The sequence below is a fragment of the Myodes glareolus genome, chromosome 2 (genome assembly GCF_982192425.1).
Source record: "Myodes glareolus chromosome 2, mMyoGla1.1, whole genome shotgun sequence".
Classification (NCBI taxonomy): Eukaryota; Metazoa; Chordata; class Mammalia; order Rodentia; family Cricetidae; genus Myodes; species Myodes glareolus.
In genome coordinates this window covers 108607849-108631791 of record NC_142027.1, presented here as the reverse complement: position 1 = coordinate 108631791, position 23943 = coordinate 108607849, and the positions used below count along the sequence as shown (strand labels likewise).

The 23943-nt window shown below is 47.3% G+C and overlaps 2 protein-coding genes across 7 annotated transcripts in view; one reads left to right on the top strand and one right to left on the bottom strand.

Annotated features, from left to right (window-relative positions):
- The window catches only part of Zcwpw1 (zinc finger CW-type and PWWP domain containing 1), a 33515-nt gene extending 25016 nt beyond the window's left edge, over positions 1-8499 (top strand). For 2 of the 6 annotated variants that reach the window (XM_087903473.1, XM_087903472.1), the window contains exons 9-17: positions 197-317; positions 968-1043; positions 1428-1532; positions 3106-3189; positions 3722-3788; positions 4082-4173; positions 5318-5378; positions 6050-6178; positions 8047-8499. In XM_087903473.1, the coding sequence (XP_087759599.1) occupies positions 197-317; positions 968-1043; positions 1428-1532; positions 3106-3189; positions 3722-3788; positions 4082-4173; positions 5318-5378; positions 6050-6178; positions 8047-8360 (1049 nt within the window). In that variant the 3' untranslated portion in view covers positions 8361-8499. Of the gene's footprint in view, positions 1-181; positions 318-967; positions 1044-1427; positions 1533-3105; positions 3190-3721; positions 3789-4081; positions 4174-5317; positions 5379-6049; positions 6179-6287; positions 6443-8046 lie in introns of those variants that run through there. The other 4 variants (XM_087903471.1, XM_087903469.1, XM_087903470.1 and 1 more) reach the window with 3 other exon arrangements.
- A 382-nt stretch (positions 8500-8881) lies between these two features.
- On the bottom strand, positions 8882-23690 carry LOC148123131 (paired immunoglobulin-like type 2 receptor alpha). Its single transcript, XM_087903474.1, has 7 exons — positions 22696-23690; positions 21983-22384; positions 15878-16048; positions 12094-12124; positions 9636-9682; positions 9385-9416; positions 8882-9221 (listed from the first exon to the last, which is right to left on the bottom strand). Exons 1-7 carry the CDS (start codon positions 23246-23248, stop codon positions 9096-9098), a joined length of 1362 nt encoding a protein of 453 aa, XP_087759600.1. The 5' UTR covers positions 23249-23690; the 3' UTR covers positions 8882-9095.
- Positions 23691-23943: the final 253 nt, after the last annotated feature.

Genomic DNA, 23943 nt, shown 5'->3' with positions numbered 1-23943 from the left:
AGGCAGAGTCACTCTGGGATGTGAGCAGGAATCTGTTTTGGGAGGCAGCACTCCTCTTGGCTCTAGCTGCATTTCCTCTGTGGGGTTTCTGTTCTCTCCCACCTGCAGCCCGTACCGCTTCCCTTTGCCCTCTCTGTGGACGCCATCCTAGTTACACCCTTTGAGCCTCTCATTTCTACAGTCTCCCTTTTGGCAGACCTGAATTATAATCGCTGTGATATTCCCGAGGAGACTTGGACAGGGTGTGAGAGTGATGTGGCCTATGCCTCCTACGTTCCAGGATCTATCATCTGGGCCAAGCAACATGGTTACCCCTGGTAGGGCATCATAACAGAGAACATCTTTCCTGAACTTGGGAGTGGTGGAGTCATGCGGGGAGGAAAGGATATGGCAATCTTATCATAGATGTGGTACCTTCATTAGAAAGAGCAGCAGTGAGGGGGAAAGACAGGACTGGGCTGGAAGGCTTTGGAAGACTACATTCCTGGGTGGAAGTGGGATCTCTGGAAAAATGGGTCTGATGCTGCTGCCATGAGTGAAAAAAAGGGAGGACCTAAAGCAATTTCTTGTTTCTGTTTGCTTTGTTTTTGAAACAATGCTGGCCTTGAGCTTGCAATCTTGCCGAAGTTTCCCTAGTGCTTGGATTGTAAGCCATCTGCCAAGCCCTGCTTCAGGATATTTAAAAATGTTGAGATGTGAGAGACATGCAAAGTAAAGAGAAGGTTAGCCTATTTCTGGTGACGTCCCCAGTCAGAGGTTCTGTCCACAGGCTTGCTAGGATGACTGAGCTCTCTTGTATACTGGTGGAAGTCATGGCAGTCATTTGGTAGTGAGCACCAGTAGGGACTAACAGAGTATATAGCTTTTGGGTCTTTTACAAAGCATCTTGTTCTTTTCCATGTGTGCATGATGGTGAGGTTGTGTCTGATCATAACCCCTTTCTCTCCATTCCATTCCTCTTCCCCAGGTGGCCAGGCATGATAGAACCTGATCCTGACCTGGGGGAGTATTTTCTTTTTGCATCTCATCTTGATTCCCTGCCGGTGAGTTTCCTGGTTTTTGTCGGAGCAGCGGCATAGCCACCCTAACATATTTAGAGTTAGATTTGTCTAGTAGACACGTGGAAGCAGACACTTAACAAGAGTGACAGATATGAAGGAAGATAGACACATAGAGAAATGAATTTGTATTGAGATCCATTTTCTGCCTAGGAGGGCATCTTTGTTTTGTCCAGTACGTGTTTCCTGGGATCCCTGAGGTCAGAGTAGAGGAACAGTGGAGTGAACAGGGTAGGTGAGCCAGCACTCAGGGAGGATATGAGCTCCAGCATCTTCCCTGTGACTTCCCACCTCCACATTTCTCTACCATTTCTGACAAGGGAAAAGCAGAGAGAAGGGCAGGAACTCAAGTCTTATCTTTTGTTACAGTCCAAGTACCATGTGACATATTTTGGAGAAACAGTTTCTCGTGCATGGATTCCAGTAAGCATGTTGAAGAACTTCCAGGAACTGTCCCTGGAGCTATCCAAAGTGGTGAGCAAACTTTGGGCATCTTTTGTGATACAGGGAACAGGTTTTTTGTTTTTGTTTTTGTTTTTTAAGAGAAGGTCTCATACCCCAGGCTGGCCTGGAATTCACTATGTAGTCAAGAATGACCTTGAACTTCTGATCCTCTTGTCCCCAGCCTCCTAAATCCTGGGATTATGGGCAAGCTCCACCATACCATGTTCTGAGTCAGTTTGGGAGTTGTAGCTGTTAGGCCCAGATTAACCCAGAGTTTCACAGTCCCAGCACTGTGGGCATCTTAGTCCAGATAATCTGCAGGTGTTAGCTTGTACCTAATTTTTTTAAAAACATTTATTGTATATACAATGTTCTGCCTGCTTACAGGCCAGAACAGGGAACCAGATCTCATTATGGATGGTTGTAAGCCACCATGTGGTTGCTGGGAATTGAACTCAGGACCTCTGGAAGAACAGTTAGTGCTCTCTCTTAACCTCTGAGCCATCTCTCCAGCCTCACTTGTACCTATTCTGTATACAGGTGTTAGCTGCACCTGTTCTGCTTGTAGTTGTTGGCTACATCTGTTCTGCATGCAGGTGTTAGCAAGATCCCTGAACACTGCAGCATCCTCTACCCTATTTCTTGCCCTCTTCTAGTTGTGACAACCAAATAATTGTCCCCAAACCTTGTCTTTAGTTTTCCCTAACTGAGAAGCATGTATAATCCCTGTAATCATTTTGGGTTTAATTAACTCAAAGTGAGCAGAGATCCTGTGACACAATGAGATGATCTTTAGAATTGTGGAGCTGGGAGAAGAGATGTTTGTTGTATGCCTCCTATTCAACTGAACTATGAGCATTAAACTGCTGGGTTCAGAGGAACTTGTGAGAAGCTAAAAAGTGAAGTCACCTGAATTTGGGTCTTCTTTTCCTTCAAATTCCTGTGTGATCCACCGTGGAGAGGGCACCAAAATGTCAGAGGTTTTCTGGGAAAGGGAGTGTTGTTTCTGAGCCCTAAAAGATTAAAAACAGAGTGTCCTGTCAGTACCAAGAACTGACAGCTAAGCACCTGTAGCTAAGATAATGTCTAAGTCAGGTGTGGTGATTCACATTTATAATTCAACATGCAGGAAGCTAAGGCCAGGGAGTCACTGTGAGTTTGAGGCCAATAGGCTGTAGTGAGTGCCAGGCTAGCCTGAGCTACAGTGTGTGATCCTGTCTCAAAAAAAAGAAAAGAAAGAAAGAAAGAAAAAAAAAAAGAGATAATGTCTGGTGGGTAGTGATATGCTGCAGTCACTCTTCTAATATTATTATTATTGATTAATTTTTTTAAAAAAATTATTTTTATTTTTAATTACGGTATGTGCACATGCATGCATGTTCAAGCTTCCAATCCCCCGAGGCTGGACTTAAGATGGTTATTAGTTGCCTGATGTGGATGCTGAGAACTGAACTTGGGTCCTCTGGAAGAGCAATATTTAACTGCTGAGCCATCTCTCCAGCCCTAAGTTGAAGAATTTCAAGAATTATTAGTTATTTGAGAATTTCTATGTTGACTATTTTTAAGATATATATTTATTATGAATTCTAACCTTCTATTTTAGAAAAAATGCAGGAACAAGGACTACAGCCAGAAACTGGAGGCAGCCATAACGATGGCTCACAAGGCAAAACAGATCAATATCCAGGTGGGCGAGTGTTCAGCCCACATGCTGGGTCCCATTGGATCCAAAGGGAGCCCACTCCTCCTGTTGCCGCACGACAGGGAACTGGTGACCTTCCCCATTGCAGCTCTTGTCTTGGAGCTCACCCTTTCCTTCCTGCCAGGTTTCCCTGATCCCTAGCCCAGCCACTCCTTTCCCCATCCTTGGACAGGGGATGTCTTCTCTCAGCCCAAACAGTTTTTCTCTCAAATTCCTCTAGAAGGAGTAGGGGTGGGTAGAGAATAACATGTGAATTTCTCTTTCCTCGTTACTTTCTCCATCATGATTATACTAAAAAAGAGGTTATAATTAATCTCCATTAAAAGTTTGGATAAAGCTAATGTGATTATTTCAAGTGAAAGTGGATTGGAAAGTGAATGCAGATTTTGTCATAACTGGAATCTAGAAGATAGGGCAGAAAATCTGGACCTGGGAGGGTGGTGGGTGACACTTGTGTCTGGGAGGGTGGTGTGTCTGGGAGGGTGGTATGTGACACTGTTGTTTCTTGGTTCCCCAGGAGCGGGTTAACTTGTTTGGTTTTCTGAGTCGCTACAATGAATCTGACAGCATTGAGGAAGGGAAAGGTAAAGGTAGGAGTGTAGGGGTGGGAGAGTGGAGAGCCCCCTTCTCCCCACAGGTCCAAGCATGCATTGTCCGCGCCATTCCAGATTCTCTAGTGGGAGGTCTTGTGATGTGACTCGGACGGATGGGTGAGGAGAGGGTGAGACAGGGTGTGTAAGCAGTGATAAGTGGAACCGTGGTGACATGGGAACCATTCCGAGGATTCAGAGGTGGAGCTGGAAGATGGATTTCTTGAAATCACCTCCACCTCACCTAGTGCATCTTGGACACATAGTCTATCATTTCCCTCGTCTAGATCTGGCACTCCGTGAGTCCAACAGCCCCGAGTCTTGTCTGGAGAAAGAGAAGGACTCAGAGGAGAAGAAGGAGAAGAAAGAAAAGAAGAAAGTAAAGCTTTAAATACTGGTTCAGAGGACATTCTTGTGACGTTTCTCCTGGGGTTCCTGAAGGGATGTGGTTGGCATAGATTCGCGGTCCCTGTGAACCATGCAGCCTTGGGCACTGACCCTGGCCTCACCCTGAGGATCTCCAGGAAGGGAAACTTTCCTTCCTCATTGTGGAACTCCTTGATCATAGTCTCAGTTTGTGCTGTGTTTCTTTGGTCCTTTATGTAATTTCAGGAAACCTCTAGTTGCCTTTCCCCTCCTTCTGTGTGGAATGCCACCCATTTTCTTAGCCTCACTCTGAAACGTGCATTTTCACTTTCTCTTTTAGTTTACCTTTTTTTGTAAATTTTTTTTCCTTGGGGGTGTGAATGCATTCCCGAGAACAGTTTGAGGGAGTTGGCTCTCTTTTTCTACCACGTGGGTCCCTCCAGTTGAATTCAAGTTGTCAGGCTTGGAGCCATTGAGCCATCTCACAGTTTTTAGTTTATCTCTCCCACCCACCAGCTTAATTTCCTTTTTCTTATGCATTCAGTCTTTTCATTGACTGGTACTAAATGGAATAGGAAGGTGACCACATAATTTCTCTGTCCAGCTATAGATTTAAATTGCACCAGGCTGCAGTCAAACCTCATCTAATTTTCTGAAGCCCACTATTATTATCTAGCCCTCCTCTACACAAAAGAGAATGCGTGTGCAGGTACATGTGCATGTAGGTGTGCACACATGTATGTGCAAATGCATGTGGAGACCACAGGTCATCTCAGGTGTCATCTTCAGGTGCCATTCTCCTTGGTATTTGAGATAGGTCTGGAGTTTGTCCATTTAGTAGGTTGGCTAACAAGCCCCAAGGATGCACCTGTTTTCATATCCTTGGTGCTGGGATTACAAACATGCCCCATCACATGCAGCTTTTTTGTTTGTTTGTTTTTTGAGACAGGGTTCTTTGTGTAACAGTTTTGGGCCCTGGAACTCACTCTGTAGATCAGGCTGGCCTTGGATTCAATACACAGCTTTTTTATGTGTATTCTGGAGATTGAACTCAGTTCTTCATGTTGGCATGGGATTCACATGACTAAATGCCTCCTCAGTTTTCAGAAAGAGTTTTGTGTTTCAATTTATCTTTTTCTGTTCTTTCCCTATTGAAGAACTCAGCTTTGCCTAGACCCAAGCCAGCTACAATACAGACCAAAAAAGCCAAGTCAAGAGGTAAGGAAGACAGCCAGAAAGGGGCAAGTCCCTGTAGCATGATTAATAAAAACCCAGAGACAGATATTGGGGTTCAACTTGAAGGTCAGAAAAGCAAAACAGCTAGCCACTTGCTCTTACCTCTACCTCAGTCTGAAATGGCGATCCTGCCTCCAGGAATCCTCAGAATGAGTCTGACTGAGAGTTGTCGCCTCCCATCTTATATTCCTTTCTAGTTCTGGGATTAAAGTAATGAACCACTACTGCCTGGTTTCTAAGGCAAACTAGTATGGCTACTGGGATTAAAGGTGTGTGTCACCACTGCCTTGTCTTTAAGGCTGACCAGAGTGGCTGTTTTACTCTCTGATCTTCAGGCAACATTTATTTATTAAAATACAAATGAAATATCACTACAAGTCCCACAGGTAGGGAGGGCAGAAGCCAAGAGCAAGTGTTTTCCAGTAGCTGTGCTGGTTACCAAGGTTGATTTCTTGGAGAAGGATGGTTCTGAGGAGAGCCATAGTGGGGAGAAAACCCTGGGGCAGCAATGTCAAGATGGGTAGAACTGGAAGCCACTGAGGAAGCCTGCTAGACTGAGAGTGGGCGGAGATGTGAACAAGGCAGAAGCTAAATGCATGGCCACCATCTGCCTTGCTAAGATAACGACACATTTTCTTTATGCCTGGGCCCAGCAGGAGGACGAGATGAGACTCCAAAAGAGAAGACTATGAAGAAGTCTCCAGGCAATGAGTCCATAGTCCCTCCTGGACCCATATTGGGAGGGAAAGAAGAACAGGGGAATTCAGACCTGGACCATCCAGGTATGGCTCAGAGACTTGAAAGCTGTGGGGACTAAAGTCCTTGTCTGCATCTCTCCTCCCTGGGTCATTTCTGAGCAGTTCTACAACTCTTCATGTGTTTGTGTTGCAGTAGGAAGATTGTGACGCTGAGACTGTCCTGTGTTATATATGAGTTTGAGGCTAGTTTGGGCTACAGAGTGGGACTCTTTTTCAAAAATACCGAAAGAAGAGAGAAAGAGGAGAAGGAAGATAAATGAAATTTTGAATAAAAGATTGAACCTAGAACATTCTTTATAAACTTAATTGTGGTCGGTTATAGTATGGAAAACCTTTAATCCCAGCACTCAAGAAGCAGAGGCAGGCAACTCTCTGAGTTCCAGGCCATGATGTTCCTGCTACACCTTTCAGTGGTTCCATGACTAGATGTTTGACATTTTACACTGAACCATTTGTGTGTGTGTGCATGTGTGCATGCCATGGTGCAGATCTCTCCTTTTGGGAGTCAGTTCTATCCTTCTACCACGTGGGTTTCTCACTGAACCATCTCACTGACTTGGTCTCACTGTGTAGCCTAGCTGATTGGGAACTCACTGTGTAGACCAGGCTGACCTTGAACTCACAGAGATACGTGTGCCTTACCTTTGCCTCTTGAGTGCTGGGATTAAAGGGAATGTGTTAGCACTGCCCAGCTAGAGAATTTCATACAGTGTACTTTGTGTTCGCCCTTCGACGTCTCCTATATCTACACTCTTCCTCCTCCTCTTTCTAACCTCACAAACATGAGTTTTCTTCTTCTCCTCACCCCATCAAGTCCAGTTAGCTAGTCTTGGGAGTGGGGCCTGGCTTGGAGTGTGGTTGACTTATCAGGGGTCAGTCATACCACTAAAGACAATTACTTTCCCTCTCTCATCAGATATCAAACTCAATCAAGCACTGGCTGGTCTTCCAGAGGACCGAGTTCCTGACACTCACATGATGGCTCACAACCATCCATGACTCTAGTTCCTGGGGATCTCATACCTTCTTCTGACCCCCTTGGGTACTGGCAAAACACCCATACACATAAAATAAAATTAAATCTTATTTTAAAAATGCCAGTAGCTTTTCAGCCAGTAGTGCGAGTTTAGGCCCTTTCCATATTGAATTTGTATCTGGCTTAAGTTTGCACAGATCTTATGCCTGCTGTCACAATCACTAAGTTAATATGTGCAACTGCACTGTTGGGTTCAGAAAATAACCTTTTGTATTTCCCCTTCTTTCTCAAACATCCTTGAGCCTTGAGAGGTGTGTAGTAATTCCATGTCCATTAAGTAGAATAATGGTACTGGATTTTCCCTTAGGGCCTAAGATCTGTCTACACACAAGTTCTTGGACCCTTTAACAGTGCCAGGTATGGGTTCCATCTCATGGAATAGGCCTTAGATTTCAAACATTTATTTATTTTTTTAAAAATTTTATGTGTACGGGTATTTTGCTTGCATATATGCCTGTGTACCACATGTATGCTTGGGGCTCACAGAGGCCAGAAGAGGGTGTCATATCCTCTGGAACTGGAGTTACAGATGGTTGTGAACTACTATGTGAGCCTTGGGATTGAAACCCAGTCTTCTTCAAGAGCAGCAAGTTCTTTTAACTCCTGAGCTATCTTTCCAGCCCCCTGACATTTCACATACACAGCCCAAAGACTCAGAGGTTTCAGACTTGTTCAGGACCCATGCTGAATACACAGCTGACAGGAGGCTAGAGCCCATGTGTGACCCGAAAGCCTATATTCCACATTCTGATGGAATTGTCCTTTCAGATGCTTTAAGCATAAGAATTAAGAAGTCTAGGTTGTAAGACATCAGGATAGGTTAACATAAAGAGACTTTCAACTTTGTTTTCTTTAGGCCCTAAAAAGAAATTTAAGGCTCCTGAAAGTAAGGCCTCAGCAATCAACTTACCTGAAGAGAAAGAAATTAAAATTGAATCAGAGTGCCCTATCCCACCAGCTCAGCATGGGGTTCGTCCTATGGGAAAGGAAGGTCCTGGACCTCAGGAGCCCCTGACACAGGAGGCAGCTAGTTTTCCCCCTGAAGATGATGGTTCCAGTGACCTGGACTTGGAGCAACTCATGGAAGACATTGGAGAGCCAGAGGAGGGAGGGGACTCGCAGCAGAGGGACAGTTCTGAGGAGTTCCTGGCGGCCCTTTTTGAGGAGTAGCATGCTCTGGTCCTCCTACTGCTGTCTGTCTCTCAGCGTTCTTGAGCATCTGATGAATTCGGGGTTGTTGCCCTGCCAAGTGGTTCTAGTCAGAGCTGTGCAGCCCGTGTCAATAAAGCCGGTCTCTGGCTACTGCTGAGGTGTGCTTCCTGTCCTGTCTCTATGGCGGAGACCCAGACCTGGGGAACCTCCAGGACAGCATGTCTGTAAGTCCTGGCTCTCCTTCCTGGGAGTGAGTTGACCTTTGGAAAACACCGTAACCATCTGGTGTTCAGTTCCCTGTCTCACGCCATCTCTCTAGGGCTATTGCTGATGTCCTGTGCGGTGGTGCATGGGGACCAGTCACAGTGTGTGCTGGTCTTTATACTCACAGATGTGGGTGAACATCGTGTGGACAGCTGCCAGCAGTTGGGGCATCCCCTGCCTTGGGCCACTAGAAAAAAGTGATAGAGGAGGGGCTCTCAGAGGGCCAGAAGTTAAGGGTCACACCAGTGACCCTTAATTAGATTGACTTAGGCAAATTCTGTGGACCTTTTTATTTGTATGAAAAGGGCCTAGCAGGTTAGGAAAGGGAACTGAGAGTTTCTTAGTTTCTCTGAGTTTCTGACGTGTGAATTTCTGTCCTGGCCATGGGTATCTGTGACTTGTGCGCGTCTGACTCTGTGGGCATCAGTGGAAGCTGGGAGTCTTCCTACTAGAAGCAAAGGTGACTCTGAGATGGTCACCCAGACCCGCTCATTTGGCCTTTACGATGGAGTATACAGTCTCTTCCTGGGGGTTCTCATGGACAGGTGGGCAGGCTGGTGTTCCTGGGGAGGTTGAGCTTGAGGGGGCAATGGAGGCATACACGATGTTGTTGTCCTGCAGGGGTGGGGGGACAAGGCATTAGATAGCAGCAGTGCAACTGAGGCTCCCATAAAGCAGCAGCGACAGCCTGAGTGTCCCTCCCACACCTTTGACCTCCAACCTTCTGCCTCCATCAATACCCCTTTACTTCCTTCAGACTTGAGTCTGAATTGCTTACCTTGGGGTTCTCGTTGGGGTCCATACGTCGTCCTAGAGATAAAGGAACACAGAGTTCTGAAGTCAAGGTGTGTGACAGGAAGGGAGACAGATGGTGAGGTGAGGACCTTGGTTACTTGGGAGGGACAGGGTGAGGGAGGGACAGGGTGGGGGAGGGAGAGGCGAAAACACTGAGGGAATGCTTGTGTAAGTGCATGGTCTTGGGAGAAGAAGGCAGAGCCAAGTGTAGAACAGGAAGCTGGCAGAATTTACCTTTGGGCTCAACTTTCTCATATTTCTCAGTGTTTTCAATGAGTTCCCTGCATGAGAACAAGATGGGCAACAGATTAGAGGCTGGACAAGAAAGAATTAAGACATTAGTTGCTGGGCTGGAGAGATGGCCCAGTTAGTAAAGTGCTTGTCACATACACATGACGTCCTGACTTCAGACCCCAGAGCCCACCCACCTACAGCTGGATGCTGGAGAAGCAGAGACAGGCAGAGAAGTCCCTGGAGTTCAGTAGCCTGGACTAATAGATGAGCTCTAGATTCAGTGAAAGACCTTCTCTCAGAAGATGAAGTGGAGGCTGGAGAGATGGTTCAGTTGGCAAAGGGCCTGCTTCCCAAACATGAGGACCAAATTTAGATCTCCAAGGACCCATATAAAAAATGCTAGGCACAGTCAGTCAAACAGTGGTGGTGCATGCTTTAAACCCAGCACTCTGTGAGTTTGAGGCCAATCCGGTCTACAAAGTTTGTTCCAGGACAGCCAGGGGTGTTTACAGAGAGAAATCCGGTCTCAAAAACTCAAAACAACAACAAAATATTCTGGATACAATGTCCCTGGAGGGTGTGGGGGAGATGGGTGGATCCCTGGAGCTTTTGTCTGCGCAGCCCAGCCAAACTGATGATCTTCAGTTAGTGAGAGACCTTTCTATAAAGGTCTCAAAATAAATATTAAATAAAGGTGGGAGACACTGAGGAGAGTCACGACATAGACCTCTGACCTCCACATACATGCACAAGTGCACACACAAATACAATATACACGCAGGAACACAAAATAGAATGGAGAGAAACTGAAAAAGAACACCATTGATTTCTGCCTTCTATACACACGGGCACATGTGCACTGTACATATACACACATACAATAACATGTAATAACACACACGGAACTGGGCATGGTAGTGTATTCTCAGTGCTCAGGAGATAGAAACAGGGGGACTCTGGATGTTCACTGGTCAACCAACCATGTCTAAGTGAGTTCCAGACCAGAGTGAGACCCTGTCTCAAACAAGACAAAACAAAACAAAAACCCAAAACCCAAGTGGGGTCAGGTGAAATGACTCTGTGGATAAGGCCATGCCATTAAGACTGACAACCTGATGTCATCCCAGGGATCCACAAGGTGGAAGGAAAAAGACAGCTCTCAGAAGTTGTCCTCTGTTTTCCACATGTGTGCTGTGACAAGCTCATACCCACACATACATATATACACATGCACACAAATAAGTAAAATGCAATAAAAATAATTATCTAAAGTAGATGACACCTGAGAACACACACATGTGCATGTGCATGAGTGCTTGTGCATATGCATGCATGCACACACTCGAGCACACACATGCCACACACTAGAAGCTGGTTCCCTTTGAGTGGTCTCTGCCATCCTCAATGACTCACGATGGGCATGTTAGTGTTCGACCTTCTCTGGAAGAGGAATGAGAGGCCATTGGTAAGGGGTCCTGGCCGAGGTCTCTCAGCACTAGCTGAAGGTGAGTCACTCTAGGAAACCGCCTTACACTGGGCAGGAACAGAGACTAGAAATAGGAAGAAGAACCAACGCTATCCTCTCTCACTACCTTTATTAAAACTAGAAGGCAGAAAAATTTCAGATCTCGGTAGGTGCTCAGGCTAAGTTCGTGGAAGAATGGACCTGAGATCAGACTGGAGGAAGGGAATTTGGCCAAAGAAGCCACAGGGAGAGGAAAGAGGGAGGAGCTGGGGATGCAGTGTTGCTCTCAGAGTACTTGCATTAATTGACATGGTCCTGGGTTCTATCCCCAGCCCCTCATAAACCGGGTGTGGTATGATGCTTGTCATTCCAACAGTTGGGAGGTGGAGGTGAAAGGATCAGAAATTCAAGGTCATCCTTGGCTACTAATTCAAGGCCAGTCAGTCCAATCTGAGACCCTTTCTCAGAACAAACGAAGGCTCAGAGCAGGCCATGTGCAGTAAGGAAAAGAAAAGACAGGAGAGAAGGGCAGAGAGGTTGGGAGGTGAAGAGAGAAGGGCAAGAGATGTGGAAGATCTAGAACAAAGAATTCCTGGGGAGCGGGGCTCACTGACCACAGAGAAAGACAGAGGGAAGAAAGGGAAAGATGGGAGAGCTGGTGGGATCCAGGCAGAGGAGCCAGAGCCACAGAGAGGGAAACCTAGGAAATGGAAGGAGAGAAGGAGAAAGACCCCATGAGGCCTGGGGTGGGGGCTGTTCTGGGAAGGAGACTCCCTGAGACTCTGCTGCACCCCTTGTCAGTGTGTGAAGCTGGTGGCCCTGAAGAGCATGGCGTCATGGAGGAAGCAGTCAGGATGAGTCAGGGGTGGGGAGATGTGCAGAGCCCTGTGTGCGGTTCTCCATTGCTCCTCTAATGCCATTTGAAGGGGCTGGAGAGATGACTCAGTGGGCAAGAGCACTGGCTGCTCTTGCAGAGGACAGCATGGCGCTCACCTGGCTGGGGTTTCGGCTTTAGTCCTCTGGCCTGTGGGGGAAGAGACAGTGTCAGTGTGACATCTGTGCTGATTGTCCATCTGCTCCTCAGCTGTCCTCCATGTTCAGCTCCTTCAGAGGACAGGGGAACAAAGAAACTGCCCCAGACAGTGAGGGAAGATCCTGAACTACCTCTGCTGGGCTGCTGTCCTACACAGCAACCCCTTCCCCAAATCCCTGCCAGATTCAGGCCCCACCCCTGTCTCCTTTGTTTCTTCACCTAACCTCGAGTTCCCCTTGACTCCTGCACCTGTTTGTCTACTCTGGTCTACACTGTGTTCTTCAGGCTTCATTTTTGTGCCCTTAGGACCCGCCCCCTTCTGGACTGTATTTTACTCTACTGGTCTGTGTGTCTTGGTGCATATTGTGCTGTTTTAATTAATAGCTTTTTCATTGCCACCTATTTCATGGTAGGGGTTGTGTCACAGTCCGTGTGGATGTCGAGGACATCTTTCAGGAGTCGGTTCCCTCCACCCTGTGGCTCCGAGGTTGGACACCGACACCTTTTACGCTCTGAGGGCAACTGTAGCTGTTTAAAAAAAATATTTATTTAGCTACTGTAGCTTTTATCATTTTTGTTTAGTTTGATTTTGGTTTTAGAATTTTAAAATGATGTGTGCATGTTTTGGGGTAGATGCACATGAGAGCAGATGCCTGTGGATTCAGGAGAGCTTCCAGTAGGCCTGGAGCTGGAGGTTCAGTTGGTTGTAAACTGCCTGATGTGGGTGCTGGGAGCAGAACTCAGGTTCTCTGCAAGAGCAACCAGTGCTCTTTACTGCGGAGCCATCCCTCCAGCCCCTGGTATAGACTCTTGACTGTTTTTTCCATTTTATAAATGAGATGTTCTCTGTTCACCTGCTTCCTCTTTCCTTTGACAACGTCACCCACAGTGTTTTGGAGAACAAGTCCTTCAGCTCCTTACTCTTTTTCTCCAAGTGTTTTACATTATAGTCTTAAAGATTTGTTTTATTTGTGTGTGTGTATATATGTGTGTGTGATTGTGTGTGTTTCTGTGTGAGATTGTGTGTGGTAACTGTGTTCCCAAGCCCAAGAAGGCCAGGAGAGAGCACTGGATGCACAGGAGGTTGTGACCTGCTCCATATGAGTTCTGGGTCTCTGCAAGAGCAACACATATTCTTAACTCCTGAGCCATCTCTCTGTGTCTTCCTTTTGACTTATAAATACACATTTTATCATTTATTTATATTTTAGCCGAGCTTTGTCATATCCACACAGGCACTTTAAATATATCACTGACTCAGCTGCTCCGTCTATCCCTGTGTGAATTTGAATGAAGAATCTGCACCACAGGCTCACCTGTTTGAACCCTTGGTCATATTGGGGGAGGTTATGGAACATTTAGGAGGTTATAGAACATGCAGCCTTCTGGAAGAGGTGTGTGTGTCACTGGGGATGCGTTTTGAGAACGTATTGCTCCACCTCACTTCTGTTTTCTCTGCATTTTCTGCATGTGGTTGAGATGTGACCCCTCAGTGTCCTGCTTCAGCTGCCCTGCCATTATTAACCTTGCTTTGGAGCTGCAAGCGAGACCACTTCCTTCCACAAGGTACTTTTGATCATAACATTTTTATCACAGCAGAGGAAAAGTGAGTGCCATCGCACACCCTCAGACAGACTTCCTCCTTCAGTCCCCATACGGCGTGGTGGTTTCATCAAACTGTTTTTCAGCAAACGAGACTTGTTCCTGTTCTCTGGTCCCTGTGTCTGTTTTTGTTTGTTTGAGATCTTCTGCACCCAAGGAAGACTTAGAATGCTGATCCTCCTGCCTGCACCTTCCACACACTGGACTTACAGACACGCACTACCACACGGGGTTAGTCACAGAGTCTGAGAGCTTTTACTTCGAAATTTTCCTGTACTGGCCATTCGTGTCCATGAGCAGCCCCAGTGGTAACTGACACAGCCTGGCACCTCCAGTCTGTCCTCTACACGCTACGACTGTAAGGTTAGAGTCCAGCAGCTGCTCAGGCCACAGCACCGCCCTTCACCTCTCACAGATTCACTCCTGAGATACTGTGACTCTCCAGCTGACATACTTCCACCCAGCCCCAGGGTTTCCTCCTGGGGAGTGACTCACGTCATAGAGCATTAGTGGCCACATATCCTGCCCCATTTCTTCCCTCCTTTCTGGTTCAGGCTTGTGCAGTGAAACCACCCCCATCCTCAGAAGGATAAAGAAAGAGCCCCCCTTTCCTGTTTAGAGCCCCTGCCATATTGGTGGGGCCTGACATCTCTTAGAGCCCCTGTCATGCTGCTGTCTACCTTTCTGACTGTCCGTGGCATTGATAACTCTTAGTAAACACCTTCGTCCCCAGTGACCTGTCTTGGTGACCCTCTTGAACTCCATCTGAGACCTTCCACACAAGCTGATGTCATCATAGCAGGGCGCTGAGGTGGCCTCTTGGTTATGCCTCTGGTACCAGAGGCTTGGGGACCTGACTTACAAGGTTCCCTCTGTCATCTCCTGCCTCCTCTACCAGCACCACACTACTCAAGAGTTCCTGACATGGTTTCCCTTTCCTGGAAGGCCAAAGTGTCCTGCGTGATTCCCAGCACTTTCCTGGCTATTCTGTGGAAGGGAGAGGGATTGAGATAAATTCTCATGGAGTCAAGATCCTGCTGCCCCTACCCCGGTGCACAGACTGAGGTGTGGATCACAGTACTGTCATTTTTTTTAAAATTGTGTTATATTTATTTACCATGTGTATGAGTGTGCACAGGCCATGACATGCCTGTGTCAGAGGACAACATACAGGACTCAGTTCTTTCCTTCTGCCCTGTATGTTCTAGCATGTCCAGTGTCTTGACCTCCTGAGCCATCTCTGCCTCTTCTGTCATTATTTATTCTTTGCCATTCTATATAGTTTTTCTTTCTCTGAGAGCTCCTCTACCCTCCTGTCTCTCCTCTGACCATGTCTGTCAACACCACAGCTCTTTCCAAAATGAACACTCAGCCCTTGGGACGCCTCTCCCATCACCCACAGTTACTGAGAAACTGGATGTTCATCTATTTTGGGGTTTCCGTTCCAAGTCAAACTTTGGGAAGTGGAGCAATCAATAGAGCTGAGCTGAGGCGACTTCCAGTCCCTTCTGCTTTCCTACCCTGGCTTCCTCTGGGTAGGCCCTTTCTCCTCTGATGATGAAATGACCGAGTCAACAGAGAAGAACTGACTTTGTGACTGGACTGTGCGGTTCACAAACTGAACCCTCAGAGCCTCACGTGGGGAACCGGCTTAAAGCAGATTCCCGGTGGGGTTAGCAGTGCAGGCCTGCAGTCAACCAAACTGAAACAACAGCAACAAAAAGACCCCAGCTACTCTAAGCAGAAACCTCAGAGCCTGACTCTGGACTCAAGAACAGGCCGTCAGGGATCTGCCCTGGGGAGGCCTGAAGTCACCCGTAGCTATTGCTCCTCAAAAGCTGTTCACCTTGTTGTTTTTAAAGACAGGGTCTCTCACTGGGACCCGAGGCTCAGCAATTAGGCCAGTGTGACCTAGTCATCAGCCTCGGGGATGATCTTGTCCACACCCCACCTGCTCAGCACCGGGACTACAAGGACTGTGGTGAAGGATCCTCAAGCTTGCGCAGTAAGCACTTTACTGACTGAGCCATCACCTGAGCCCTAGGATCTGAGCTGTCAACAATCCCCTTCGAGGACTCTGGTGCAGATTGTCCTGTGGAAACACTCAGGAAGTGTGATGGGCATGCAATCTGGACAACTTACCTTTCCTTCTCTTCCACGTGAGAAACACTATCAATCCCAAAACCCCAGCCAGGAGTACAGCAGCAGCCACTGCCAACCCAACTCTGGTTCCCAGATCCAGGGTCTTATTATACCCGTTCTTCTGACCTTCAGAAGTTGCAGTGGTGGGGCTTGGAGAGGTGGTCCTGGGGACTGGGAAGAGATAAAGGAAGTCAGCAAGGGACTTCCTGGGCAGGAATGAAGATGTTCTAGAGATGCCTCTGCAGAACTCTTTGTCATCAGATACTGAAGCATGGACTCCATGGAACTGGAGTCATCCAAGGAGTCTCAAGCTGGAAGAAGGAAAAGGCTGAAGCCTGGTGCCATCTAGCAAAAGAACTAGTCTACCACAGAGTTCACAGAGTTCTGACAACTTCTCAGATCAACTTGTAGGAGAGACTGGAGATAGAGGATGATGGCTCACTGTGGGCGTGGCCACACCGGAACTGGGATGGCTTGACTATTCATATGTCTTGCCTTCTATTTAAGCCTAAACCTCATGTCAGGACCTGTCAAAATCCCAAACATGGATTTGTGGGTTGTCACTAGATTGTTCCTCTTCCCAATCTTATCATGCTGAGCAAACCTCTTTCCTCTGCTTTTACTGTGACCTGTCTCTCTAACTGTCCTGTTGAGGACAGGTGGCCAAGCCTTGCTTGTTAGAGCTGCCAGGGCCCAGGCTCGGACCCTACACTCAAGAAAAGAGTGAGTTCTTCTTGGATGGGGAATGGACAGACGGACATGGGTGTCCTGTCTCCTTTGGGGGATGTGGGATGGGGAACAGCTCTTGGAAGCTCACACAGGAAGAAGGGAACAGATGCTGAGGCTGAGAATCGGGTGAGCAATGTCAACTCTACTTCCTGGTAGGAACGTCCTCAGATGCTCATGTCATTCTTACAAAGAGCAATCTCCAAGTCACAGCGATCTAAACAGTCATTTTCTAGTAACAGTCCTTGTTAGAACAGAAGTAGCCTGCCAGGGTGGACAAGGCTGCTCCTTAGATGTGAGTTATGGAACCAAAATCTCAGTGACAGGCACAGCTTGCCTCCATATGCGTTATTGGTGAGCGAGGTTCAGAGCCCCAATACCACACAGACTATTGGCATTGCTCTTGGTTGCCCACCCCAGCTAGATGGTAAGAACCTATTGCAGAAGACACTGCTCGCTTTTGATGTAGATATGAAAATACATTGTAAAATGTGTGAAATATTTAAATAAGCAAATGATACTAAAAATCTTTTGCATATATATATATATATTATGCATCTGTGTGAGTGTACGTACACTCACCTACTCACATGCATGCACATGAGTGCACACACACAGACGAGGGATAGAGATGTGTTCCTGAATATACATGTGGGGACAGAAGAAGCTTTTGTGTCCTCTGGCAACATTCTCCATCTATTCCTCAGGGACAGCATCTCTCTATGAAATAGGGGCTCATGTATCAGCTAGACTGAAATCTGACAAACTGTGCAATCCTCCTGCCTCCACCTCCTTGGTGTCACAGCATTTGCAGGGACACCCAGCTTCCTCTGTGGGTGATGGGATTTGAGCTTTGGTCCTCACAATCACAAAGTCACTGCTTTTTAACCATTCTTAACATTTATTTAAAGATGGAGTCCATGTAGTCCAGACTGGCCTAGAACTTGCTGAGTAGCTAATGACCTTAGACTCCTAATCTCTTTGCCTCCACCTTCCACTGGGACCACAAGTTTGCACCTCCCCACTTAAAAAAAAACTTTAAAATTGACTGTGGTGGAGCACACCTTAAACCCCAACATTCGAGAGGCAGAGACAGGCAGATCTCTGTGAACTCAAGGCCCATCAAGTCTACATAGCAATTTCTCGGCCAGCTAGGGCTACGTAGTAAGATCCTGCCTCAGGTATAAATGTATACAATGTATGATATTTCATTTGAACTCAGCAATATGCTCTCTATTGGCTGACAGCGCATTCATTTTGCGAAGCAGCCATCATTACTACTCAGTTTCAGACTTTTTATATAACGAATTTCCTTTGTTGTCCTAATTTTGGCAGGGAGTGTAGGCAAACATGTGTGTATACATATGTGTGTGTATCTATACACATATATCTATACATATATATTACCTTCTTTCCCAGAATGTCCCAAAAGAACAAAACAAAAAACAAAGTTGTTGGAAGTGTCTGATTGAGTAATGGCTGAGAGGGAAAGAGTCTCATCGGCCGCAGTCATGGATACGGTTAGAGTCACTAAGGAAGTGTAGTCCCGAGAGGAGAACAGGCAGGCCAGCAACTGAGGAGATGGCTCAGTCAGAAAGCACTTGCCCTGTGCTCTGGTTAGTTATTGTGTCAATCTGACAACGCTGTAGTTATCTGGGAAGGAACCTCAACTGAGAAAATACCTCCATCAAATTGCCCACAGGCAAGTCTGCAGGACATTTTTTTGATTTGATTGATGTGGGAGGGCACAGCTCACTGTCTGGGCTGCTGGTCCTGGATGCTATAAATCCTGGATCAAAGCAGGCTGAGTAAGCCCAGAAAGCAAACCAGTGAGCAGCCCTCCTCCATGGCTTCTGCTTCAGTTCCTCTTCCAGGTTCCTGCCTGGAATTCCTGCCCAGCCTTCTCCTGATGATGGGTTGTGATAGGAGCATGTAAGCCACAGTAAACCGTTTCCTCCCCAGTGCTTTGATCAGTGTTTATCACAGCACTAGAAACTCCAACTAGGACATCTCTGAAGCACAAAGACCTGAGTTGCATCCCCAGGGACCTGTGTGTGTCGCCACGTAATCCCAGCACTGCAGAGGGAAGAAGGGCCCTGGGACTCACTGCCAGCTGGCCTTGCCCACTTGGTGAGCTCCAGGCCAGAGAAAGACACCCCTCCTTAAAAGAGGAGGGAAGAAGGATGAAAGAAAGAAAGAAAGAAAGAAAGAAAGAAAGAAAGAAAGAAAGAAAGAAAGAGAAAGAATTGAAAGGCATAAAGTGTCTAGGGAAAGGTTTCTGAGGTCGTTACCTGGCCTCCACATGTATGTTCACACAGACACATGCATGTAAATATGTAACCACACTGACACGCACATACACATAAATTAAAAAATTAATAAAAATAAAGAATCAGACTTAATAGATAAAACACCTGCTGTGATTTTTGATCCCTCAGAACCCATAAAAAAATCCAGATGTGGTGAGCATCTGCAACTGCAGTCCTGCTTTGGGGAGATAGGAGGCAGAGATGGGAGACTCACAGGGAGGCTGTCTGGGCAGCCATCTTGCACTCCATGGTGAGGAGACACAACAGGGGGAGACCCTGCCTCAAAGCAAGTTGGAAGGAAAGAACCAACTCCAAAAGTCCTTTGACCTCGCTACTGAGACACCCACATGCATATGCACACACAAACAGGAAGTACAACTGGGAATGAAGACACAGTGGAACAGGATGGGATAGACAGGCCAGAAATGCATGCTGTTCTACAAGAGAATCTAAAAACCAGATCTTGGTTTGCACCAGGTCCCCTAAGTATACGTTATGGCTGTTAATTTAGAGTTTTTGTGGGACTCCTAACAGTGGGATCAGGTGTGTCTTTGATTCTTTTGCCTGCTCTTGGGACTCTTTTCCTCCTATTGGGTTGGTTTGTCCATTCTATCATAATAGGAGGGCTTTTGCCTTGTCTTATTGTATCTTGTATTGCCCTGTTCGGCTTTTTCTGAAGATGAAACAGAGCGGATGGATCTGGTGGAGAGGGAAGATGGAAGATGTGGAGGATGGAAGAAGAGAAGAGAGAGGAAACTGTGGTTGCATGTATTGCATGAGAGAAGAATCTATCTTCATTCATTCAGAGAGAGAGAGAGGGGGAGAGAGAGAGAGGGTCACAGGAGTCTTTTTGCTTAGACATGAAGACAAAAATTGCAAAGGAAAGTATTATTGAATTTGACTGCAAAAATGAAAATAATAAACCAACCACAGGGTTCTTTATCAATACTCATTGCAAATATTTCCTCTGGTTGTGATTTCTTTGCACTAAATGAGGACATTTTAGTCAGATAAACACATTTCTTTTGGGGTCTGTGGATGTAGATCAGTTGGTAGAGTGCTTTCCTAGTGTGCACAAGTCCCTGAGTCCCATCTCAGCCACTGCACACAGGAGTGGTGACACACGCTAGTGATCTTAGCACTTGGGAAGTGGAGGCTGGAGGGTCAGGAGTTCAAGGTCATCCTCAGCTACATAGCAAGTTTGAGGCCAGCCTCAGGAGACTCTGTCTTAAAAGATGGAAAGAAAAAAATGTCTATTTATCATTAATTTTAATATTTTAAAAACAATGGGCAGGAATATTCAGTTAATGAATTAATTTTCAAAATACAGATGGAAGAACCCATTGTGGCCGCGAGGTGTTAACTCAATGGCAGAGCCCTGGTCTAGCATGCATGTGGCCTTGGGGACCATCTGAAGTCCTGCTAAAGAAGAAACCATGGTGTGTCTGACTGAAGCAGAGACGGGCATGGTTGCCTTAAATTTGAGATTTCTACCAAGCACTGACAGATTATCTTGAGGGCCAAGAGAAATTAGGAAAGGAGGAAGAGGGAGAAGGCTGAGAAGAACAGAAATCTCAGAAAAGGACGTTTAGGGAAACATGTAGGAGGCACAGGAAACACAGATGTAAGGTGGCCTGGCCAGTTCTGGGTGTGGACTTTATCCTGAGCCAGCTTAGGGGTTAAGGTGAGGAGTGGATGGCCAGGGAGAGGCAGGTGGGTCTAACCTGGAGGTGATAAACACATTTATCACTGCACCCTGAGAACTGGCAATGCAACTAATAATTGATTATTATATGGCTGTTAATTTTATATTTTAATTTCAAAATATTTATTTTTATTAAAAATTTGCAAAACATAATGTGTGTGTGTGTGTGTGTGTGTGTGTGTGTGTGTATGCCAGGGATTAACCTTAGTTGTTCCTTCCTCAGATATCATACCCATTATTTGTAATTCAGGCCATGTGAGCACCTGTAACCACAAGACCATGGGAGATGGGGACAAGAGGATCAATGCAGCTTCGTAGCCCTTAAGCCTGGCCCAGAACAGTGAGCTCCAGGTTCAGTGAGAGACCCTGCCTCAAGGGAATAAAGTCGGTCTTACCAGAGGAGGATTTCCAGTGCCGCACTCTGGTCTTCCAAAGCACAAAAAGGGGAATATGTGTACACACACACAAACACGCACACAACACACACACACAAACACACACACACACGAATGCTTGCACTATATATCCACACTCTACAAAATCAAGATAGGAGGAGGCAAACAATAGAGTGAACTCCAGCAGAGACCATGTGTCTATAGCTGAGAGACGCTTGGAGGTAAAGGGTCTTTGTGGGGTCTGTTGGTCACCAGCATGATTTAGGGCAGGGGTTGAATTCTGCTGGTCTCTGCATCTCTCTGTATAATGACCACGAGAGTGCCCAGCAGTGGTGACAGGTGGCAGGGGTAACACCCACACAGTGACTAGGCTGGGTCTGTGTGCACTCGGTGTGGAAGCTGAAGTCACAGCTGCCACAGAGGAGGTGAAGCAACCAGAAGACCTGATCACGGTGATAATGTGAGGGAGACGAGGAAACTGAGGGAGGGGAAAAAGAAACTGGGGCAGGAGACGTGAGGGATGTGTCTTAGATACAGGTGAGGTACGGGGACCCAGAAGAGGAGGGGTATACATGGTGACCTGAAGGCACCTTCGGTGGAAGGCATGAGATGTGGTGTAAACCGGGAATTAACAGAGACCCTGGCACAGCACCCACACCTACATGGATTTCAGGCAACAAGGGCAGGGGTGGGCAGGGCAGTAGTGCAGTTGGGAGAAAGGAGCAGGAGACTGGGCATCTGGGAAGAGCTGAGGCCCGGGAGTGGGGTGGGATCTGAGGGCACAGTGAGGGGGCAGCTCAGGGAGAGCAGCTAAGGCTTATGAATGGTTGTGGGGAAGAGGAAGGAGAAAGTTGGCAGAGCTCTGGGGAGGGAGACAGAATACACGAGAGGAATCTGTGGGAAAGATCAGAAGTGTAGGATCTCTAGTGACATGTATGGTACAAGGAAGTCAGGGCCACCAGGGACTGACCTGGGATGTGCTCTCCTTGACTGATGGTGAGTTGGGTCCCTTCGATCGACTGAAACACCTCCCTGCGCTTTGTTGTTTTCAGACTAACTCGGCAGAAGTACACAGTCTGATCCTTCTCTTTAAAGTCCAGGATTTTGAGGACTCCGGATGTCTGAGGCTCTGTCCAGTTCAGGACAAGCCGGTCCTTGAAATGCTCATGGATGAAACCCGAGGAAGAACTGTAGATCAATTCCCCATGGAAGTTCTTCCATCTCCAGAGAATCATCATCTGTGGATCCGGTGCCAACTCCCAGGGGAAGTAGAAGGAGAAGGGGATCTCGATGGAGTCGCCCTGGACACCAAAGATGTGTGGTTTTTGGTCAAACCCATATGGTCTTTCTCTGTTGGATCCTGCTGAGTTCCCTGAGAAGGATGGGGAGAATCTGAAGCCATTTCAGGGGATGGAATGGACAACCCAGTGCTTCCTGAGCCGTCATCCATAGGCAGGTGTGGGACACACGGGAGGACTCTCCCTATGTCCTACTGTTACATATGGGACAGGACAGACGGGGAAAGATTGGGCTGCACCAACTCTGAGGATGAGCTTTCTCTTGGGGCACAGAGGGCAGGCTGGCTCCTAGAGCAGTCACCTCTCCACATGCCAGCCGGCTCTTCCCAGCCCCACTCACCCCTCCTGTGGTTAAGTCCCCAGTAGTGAGGTTCCCACCACTTACCAGCTTGCAGGCAGGCTGCTGGCAGCAGCAGAAGCAGGAACCAAGCCATGTCCAGAATCCCTCCAAGAAATGAGATTAGCAGAGCCATCGGGAAGGAGAGGAGGCCCCGTGGAGGGATCCTCGGGTGCTCAAAAGTCAGGAGAGAATCACAGTAAAGTGACCCACATGCCTTGGGCCTTGTCATGTGGAAGACTGAGTGGGGGCAGGACCTCCCCATCTCCACCTCCTTGTGGCCAACAACTTCCTTTATCATTCTGCCTTCTTCTTTCCCATGTTGCAGAAGATCCTTCCTTGTGGTCACTGAGAAGATGACTGAGTCCTTGAGCCCAGCCCCCATTTTTGGCTGGAAGAAACAACCTTGACCTCTGCATGCTGGGCTTTCCTCTCTTCCACCTTGACCTCCTGTCTCATCCAGTCTTTCCCATTCCCTATGCAGCCTGAAATCACTGTTTCCTGAGCTCCTGATTTCCTCCAGTCCTGCCCTCCCCTCCTTCTGTTTCTCACTGTGTTTCCTCTCAAGCTGGTTGTCTGTGTCTTTCTCTCTAATGATCATAGGTAAAGAAGTGGTCAGTTTCTGCTCACTTCAGACACAATGAGAAAGGAGGTGATGAGGAAACACATTCAGTCCCCAGCCCTAATATGGTGACCCCACCTTCATCTGCTCTTTGCCCTCTTGATCCCCTCAGGGACGCCTCACAGCGCCCCAGGAAAACCAGTGCCCAATGGACACTCTCACCGTGACTGCTCTCTGCTGCCGAGTCTGTTCCTTCCCTGGGCTTCCTGGGTGACTGTCTCCCTCGCCTCGACTGTGACTCCCAAGCTACTCTAGCTCCTGAAGGAGCCTTTCTGCCTCCCACCAACCTTAACACACACTCATAAGCAGAATCCAAGGATCAGAGAAGCCCTGGCACATGTCACATGACTGGACCAGGACAGGTGACTAGACTTCAGTCCCATTGAGCTCTTGCACTGCTCCACTCCACACTGACTTCCAGCTGCCTGCTAGGTGCAGCCTCTGAACTCCCCTCAAAGGCCACGGATCTGGTGCTGGGCTCCCGGAAGTCTGTTACCACAAAACATTTGAATGATTCCCTCTAGCTATGTGTGTTCTAAAACCTTCTTTGCATGAGGTGGGAAAGAGGGCTCAGAGCTGCAATGTGTCACTCATGTCACATTGCCTGGGACATCTCTGAGAGTGAACAGAGCTGGACTGTGTTTGGGTGTATTCGTGAGTAGTGGGAGCGGGGC